General features: G+C 39.2%; 2 protein-coding genes across 4 annotated transcripts in view; one reads left to right on the top strand and one right to left on the bottom strand.

The window, feature by feature from the left end:
- The window catches only part of COPB2 (coatomer protein complex subunit beta 2), a 13,452-nt gene extending 12,852 nt beyond the window's left edge, over positions 1 to 600 (top strand). Inside the window, exon 21 of the mRNA XM_017728842.1 lies at positions 241 to 600. Within this exon, the coding sequence (XP_017584331.1) occupies positions 241 to 336 (96 nt within the window). The 3' untranslated portion in view covers positions 337 to 600. The remainder of the gene's footprint in view (positions 1 to 240) is intronic.
- Positions 601 to 1,102: 502 nt separating this feature from the next.
- Positions 1,103 to 6,883, bottom strand: MRPS22 (mitochondrial ribosomal protein S22). Of its 3 annotated transcripts, none has more exons than XM_017728845.1 (7): positions 6,696 to 6,883; positions 5,772 to 5,936; positions 4,477 to 4,620; positions 3,918 to 4,001; positions 2,829 to 2,974; positions 1,562 to 1,670; positions 1,103 to 1,284 (listed from the first exon to the last, which is right to left on the bottom strand). In XM_017728845.1, exons 1-7 carry the CDS (start codon positions 6,789 to 6,791, stop codon positions 1,192 to 1,194), a joined length of 837 nt encoding a protein of 278 aa, XP_017584334.1. In that variant the 5' UTR covers positions 6,792 to 6,883; the 3' UTR covers positions 1,103 to 1,191. The 3 variants fall into 3 exon arrangements, with proteins under 3 accessions (XP_017584334.1, XP_017584333.1, XP_017584332.1); XM_017728844.1 differs by having other exon boundaries at positions 6,671 to 6,854; XM_017728843.1 differs by having other exon boundaries at positions 3,918 to 4,013; positions 6,671 to 6,758.
- Between the last annotated feature and the right edge of the window lie 9 nt (positions 6,884 to 6,892).

Below are 6,892 nucleotides of genomic sequence, written 5' to 3'. Positions count from 1 at the left end.
AAGGCTGAAGTTCAAACACAGCTGCTCAGAACATGGTAAAAAGCTGCAATGGTGGAAGATGCTTCCTTACCAAGCAAACAGCTGCTCTCTCCAGCTTCTTTTAGCACTTGTGTTCCACACAACTGCCTTAGCTGGGGTTTGCAGAGTGTGCAGATACATCCCACAGAGCCATTCATCCCATAAGCTGCCTAACATGTAACCATAGCAATATCCCCTTCATCCAGTCTTTTCTCTCCCTAGACACTGCTGGACTTGGAAGATGACTTAGATAACTTGGATTTGGAGGATATTGATACCACAGATATCAATCTGGATGAAGAGATCTTAGATGAGTGAACATCTTTTTTTAGATGACCAAATCGGGAAACAGTTTGGTCAAAACCCAGAGGAATGAAGTTCTGTGGACTATGTGCTCCAAGTTATTTTGATTTTTATATCACAAGTGGACCATATACATGTAGAAGGAAGTACAGACCCAGAAACTGTACAAAGAGAATCAGCTTCCAGTATGTTGAAATTCAAGATGTAGGCCTACTCCAGAACATACTAAAAAATGTTTTCATTTATCAAGCAAGTCAATAAATCCTTTTAAACATTCTACTCCTCAGTTCTCCATTTACTAGTAATATTTGCTAAGAATAGTATAATTGTTAAGAATTCTATAGTGTATATTACAGATCTGTGAAACAGGAGCATAGTAGCTGAACATTAGTACTTTAACCTGACTTTTCTCAGCATATACACTGAGGTATTTGGTCACTGTGCTACCATCTGCCACTGGTAACCATCAGTATCAGCTCGGTTACTCTTTCAGACACCACTTCTAGCTAAAAGTTCCAATTGAGCAGTGATACGGGTTAAAGGTTAGAAGTAGTGTTTGTTACACCCTTTCCTAAATGAACCCTGCACTTACCTCAATAAGTAAAATGAATTGTGGGCAATTCCTTAGATTCAAGATGTAACAGTAAAAATATTAAACTCGGGGTTCAGTGTCAATGAAAACAAAAGTCATGATAGGCTGCTCTACACTCACTTACAGAACTTTTCAAAATAAACTGCTGTAGTGATTCACATGTATTTTAGTAAAGAAAAATACATTCTATAGCAGTCAATTTCAAGTATTTATTGTGGAATCCTGTACAGAAAATATTTATAAACAGACTTAAAACTTATGATGAGCTGATGTTTACTTCATGAAGCTGAAGAAGTAGCCATTGCTTCTTCATAAGCCTGCAGGGCCAGCTGGATATAACCTTCTTTCTGAGATTCAGTTTTTGCAAATACCTGCAACAGTGGCAGGAGAGAGGTAAATGTACAGTTAACAGCAGAGTTGCATAATGAAATTTCATCATGCCAGTGGCAGATCAGTCACCTACAACTGAAATCCTGGTGCAGCTATACTTTATATATTAGTTTAACAAAAACCCCAGCATGGCATGTACAACAGTCCTGGTTAAATATCTGCTGCTTAAGGTAAGAAGAAATTTAGACTACTAAATGGGGTTCTGCTGGTTAAAAGCTCTCTTCTGTAGGTTAAGTAGTTTAAAGCAGAAAATCTTACCTTGATCAGATCAACTCCTTGAACTTTCCCTTCTTTAGCTTCTTTTGCTGACTGACATTCAGGATGAAGCATATGATACAGTGTAATTAAACTTGTAGCATCCTCCAGCCTAAACAAATAAAGGCTCATTTTAGCAATTCTATCTTCAGAGTATTTAGAGAAAGTGTATTTTGTAATGTACTTTGCACAGCACAGGCTGTCAAACTGCTGCTTCTACTGAGTATCCAGTCCCTGGAATACACAGGTGACCAGGCATCCCACCAGCCCCTGTTGCCATGGCAGCCCCTTCACGAGAAGGAGGGCCAGAAGCCCCTGAACACCATGGTGCACCAGGCAAGGGACCTAAATCTATCCCTGCTGTTCAGCAGTAATACAGCTGACATCTCTCTGAAAACACAATTAATTACCCAATAATGAGTGTTTAGTGGAACAACTTCCACCAGAGGGGACCTTCCTTACACAGACTGCAATGACCAGTATGTTTTACAGAAGTAGCATTAGAAATCCGTGACACTGAGCTCTCAGCTGAATTTAAAACTACTGAAGTGTGTGGCAGGGAAAGACATTCCAAACTCTGCTCATTTCAGTTGTCCAGATACATCAATTTTCCCTTTAACAATTTGATTCTAAAACAGGAACCTTCCTGATTTCTCCATATGCTCAGGTTTAAAAGCAAGATCTGACCACCTGTTCTAATTTTCTAACTGAAACAGCACGACATAAATGCCATCATCACTGCAACTTGAAGTTCTGATTGTACAGATTTCTCCCAGCTATAGTGACATTTTGAACAATTGAATATTGTTCACTTCTAGGAACTTTGAATAAATTTAGCACCATGTTTTATAGAAATCCATCCATATAAAATGAAACCTTATCCATGTGTTCCTAAGCTACTTAGGAATTGCTCTAAAACCCAAACGTACCAACCTTATAAGCCAAAACTGAGCTCAGTACAGAAGTGTTAGGCTTTAAGATCAGCAGTGCTCAGAGCAGGAAGTGTTCTGACAGTTACATGAGAAACAAAAATAAAAACCCAACAACTACAAAAGGATATTTCTGCAGAAACCTAGTTTAATACCTACAACTTCATCGACTGTTACCGGTGCTCCTGTATAGCTCACAGTACCTATACAGCTAACAGCTAGAGCTGGCCTAAAATGTCATGCAAATGAGAACTTTTCTACATCTGACAGAAATACTGTTTTTATTTTCAAACAGCAGTACTTGTTCTAAGTAGGATTACTAAGTGACAAACTGTACTTACAAGTCTCTGTTGATCATATCTATGAGTAAGCCATCTGTCTTCTTTCTGTTGACCAGATACCACACCATGCCCCCAAAGTGCCTCGTTGAGCGGAGCAGGTCATACTTGGCGTGTTTGTCAATGTCCTCATAAGTGCGGTGATGAACCTGCACACACACAAGGTTTTGTTTCATTTGCAGAACTGGAGCCTGACAACAGTTTTCCCCCTGTACCTCTCACAGAGTTTTTAATCTTTTTCATTTCCCAAGGTGCAGCAGTAAGCCACATGCTGAACCATGCTAAAGTGTTATGCATGTTTTAATTCAGGGTAACACTGGGCTAGCCCAGTCTTTAGTACTTAGGCATAGACATCCTTACAGTAAAAGGAAACTAAATCCTATCCCTGAACGTTTGGGGAGGGAGAGACATAAGTTCTGAACTTTCACTGCACTGCTGTCAAGTTGCATCTATTCTTTCAGGAGAAAAATGCTAGAGCAAAGAGGCGAAACTTTACTTTGAAAAAAAAAGTTACTTGAAAAATCACGTAATAGATGTTACCATTTCTCAAATCACTAAGAATATTACAGTTTAAAGAGAACTAAACATTTTAAAAGCAAGTGTAGACTAACATTTACCAGCAGCTATAGCTACTAATTTTATTCTACTAGAACTACATTTTTGTAGCTGGTCTTTGTCAAAAATAACACTTTGTGCACAGTGCTCTCTCTCAAAATGCACTTTGTCAGTTCCCTACCTGGTCCTCCCAGCTCCTAAGCCAGCAGTTAGTGTGACTTCAGCAGCACAACTCTGCTCGGAGCCTGTGACAGGTTTTATCATCAATTCTGGTTTGATACCAAAAGTACCTGTACGAAGACTTTTTTTGCATGTGCAGTACCTTTCTAAGCTGGTGAAAATTACTTGTGCAAAATCCTGTTTTACTTTTCTGCATAAAAATAAACCCCAAAACTCATCACGAGCATAATCTATATGGGAAAAAAAAACATATGACCAACACCTCTGATCCCCAAATAATATTTTTGTTTACAAAATAAACCCTACAATTCTCCACTAGTATTATTTTTTTGCTAGAAAAATGAAAAGTGAACTCACTCTGATATAGTCAGGTGAATCTGGCTCAAACTGAGCAATGCACATGTTAAGGACATCTTCATGACGGTCTTGCTGGAATACCGTCTGAAACAACAGTTGAAATTTAGGAGTAGATTATGTAATCCCACCATCCCAACTCTGCAAAATCAAAACAGCAGCCACAACACTCTGTTCTGGGTAACACTTACAGTGAGTAACCCCTTCATCAAAAGACAAAATGGATAGAAGTACAGTAACTGCCTTGATGACATTTAATATAACGTTTCTTGATTTTTGATTCTAAAACACCAGTTCACGTTTTCAGATTAACTGTACAATTGTTCCTAGTATGACACAGTACTTACACCTACCTGGGATTTACGTGGCCCTAACCTGGAACTTTGTTTCAAGTATTTTAACCAAGTTACAATGAAAGGCAATTTTTCAAAACAGAATTCAAACAGCTAAACACACACATGCAGAATGGCCTCTTCAGAGTTACTATGCCCAAAGAGCACAATTTCACTATCAGACTGCAATGAAGTAAAAGTGATCAGTTTCAAAGCCAGGAGGAGCTTACCCCAAGGTTCTCATCCTTGAATAACGTGGGGGGAATCACTCTGCGCCCTTCCTTTGGGAAGAATATCTGTATCATTCTGTCTCGTTCCTCCCAGGTCGCTTTGCGTAACACCCCACTGGGTTCTCTAACCACAATGAAACGTTCCTGGAAATGAGGTAAAAACCCCACATTATCTCCCAAAGCCTTCTCTCTTCATAGCCAGAACCATTCTAAAAAAAACAATCACATTTGTCAAAGTCCTTCTATACCTAAACTCACCCTACTGACACCAGTTTCTAACTGACTGTGGCCATGTGCTAGATTCATCACTTCTGCCTTGCTACCTGCTAATTTAAGTGCTGCCTTTACACCTCAGTTTTACTGTACGACAGCTGTGCATGTGCCAACACTAAAAGCTACAGCTCTGGGAAGTTTAGAGATAACATAACTCATACCCAGACAGGGAGTTAGCCTGATTCTATCATTTGATAATCCATATAAAATTAGGAATGCAAGTGTCACACACTTTAGTACCTTTTTTCCAGAGGTAGGTGCTAGAATCAAATAAGGGCAAGTGCAAGGCAAAAGTACAACAAATTAAACAACATACTCAGATCTGTTCACAAGCATAATTGATTTAGGGTGGCAAATGGGAAAGTTTGTTTGACAGGTTTTCAATACAGTGCAGCAGGAGAATAAATACCAGCTTTCTGGAGAAAGCTCTCAGAGTAATAGATGGAAGACTGGGCAGTTCATTTCACAGGATCATCACTATCTGCACATTTGAACCATGAAGACTTCTTAGAATCATAACTTTGTTAAGAATTTTTCCGGCCTCTTATTACTGGTACTTAAGACGATCGAGATGTTTCATTACACAAAGGAAACTACCCCTATACTCCCCAATTCCATTAGACAGCTATTTCTTTACAGCTTTCCTGTGAATTTGTTCATCGTTTCCACAGCTTTCCACCAGATCTTTGCAAGTGTGGAGTAGCTCCATCTTACAAAGTAATCCACTTCTACAGAAAGCTTCTAAGAGTATGGAAGAACTCCGCACTCCTAGCGTATCACAAGCATCTGCTTGTAAAATAATTACCTACCTACCACACAGCTTTCCCCCATGCCTGCTTTTGACCAGTAGAATGTCATTTACCATTATCAGTTAGAAGCAAGTACTTAGAAATACATTTTTCTCTACTGCCTTGTACCGGACTAAATTTTCAACTCCTCGGCCTTTTTGCAAACTGATCTATCTACATTTTCATTAAAGCTTATTTAGAAAACAAATTAATACTGTTAATCACATTACTTACACGATGTGGAATGGAATAACTTAAATCTGTAAACACATATTTTGCAGTTTCAGTTCCTTCAAGGACTTTGTCTTCTGCTAAGACATCATCAATTGGCTCTCGTTCATTCAAAACAGGGGGCATGATTAGTTTTACTTTAGCTTCCTCAATGGCTTTTCTTGTGGCCTTGTAGGGGAAAAAAAAATAGCTTAATTTTACAACTAAAAATATCATCCTATTGGAAAGATAACATACAATTTGGGGATCAATATTTTCATTTAGAGAAGCTTGGTTTTTTCTTCTGCAGTTGAGAAAAAATGAGGCACTGATTCCTCCTCTAGGTAGGTGAATTTCATATGAACAATTTACTACTACTGAAACGGGGACAAAATGCTGGAGGATGTTCCAAAACTACAATGGACAACCTATTGCGAACATCAAGTTTATTTCAAACACCAAGTTTATTTCATGTGTTTTTCCAGGGTAAATTTCCCCCAAAGCATAAACCACAACCAGCAGTTTGTATATAGCTTTAATTATGGCTACAGCAGAACCGGCTTAAGTCAGGTCCCTTTGTCATCCTGAATGAATTCAGAACAGAGGGAAGAGGAAAAAAACGTAGTCAAAGGATTTCCAGGGCTATAACTTAAGTATAATATGAAGAGATTTAACAGAGTTAGGAAGCATAACAGGTTAATAAAGAGAAACTGTCACTCAAGAAAAACAGATCCGATTTCCTTCCATATCCCATCAAAATCACACAAAATTGGACAAACCAAGCTATTTCAAGTGAAGACACACTGATTTACACTAATTTAGTGAATAACCTGAAACAAAGAAACCAGAAAGTGTTCAAATGCGGCGGTAAAGAAGGCAGAAATATGGGCTGTAATAGGCATTTTACTAAAATCAACACTTACTTCCGAAGGAAGCAGAGCAGCCTACCTCTTCCAGCTGAGCTTCGGTCATCAGCTTGTAGTTGGGCGGCTTGAGGCCCTTTTTCACAGGCCGGAATACCTTGTGCAGGTCGAGTCCCGTCATTTTGTAAAGCAGCGTCTGGACCGCTTCGTCCGTGAAGGCGGGCTTGGGCTTGGCGGCCTTTCCCTCTGCGGGAGGGGCACACGCTGTTACCAGGGGGCTGA

Source organism: Corvus brachyrhynchos, unplaced genomic scaffold, assembly GCF_000691975.1.
Source record: "Corvus brachyrhynchos isolate BGI_N302 unplaced genomic scaffold, ASM69197v1 scaffold223, whole genome shotgun sequence".
Lineage (NCBI taxonomy): Eukaryota > Metazoa > Chordata > Aves > Passeriformes > Corvidae > Corvus > Corvus brachyrhynchos.
The sequence above is the reverse complement of the archived record's forward strand: the minus strand, read 5'-3'. Positions and strand labels throughout refer to the sequence as shown.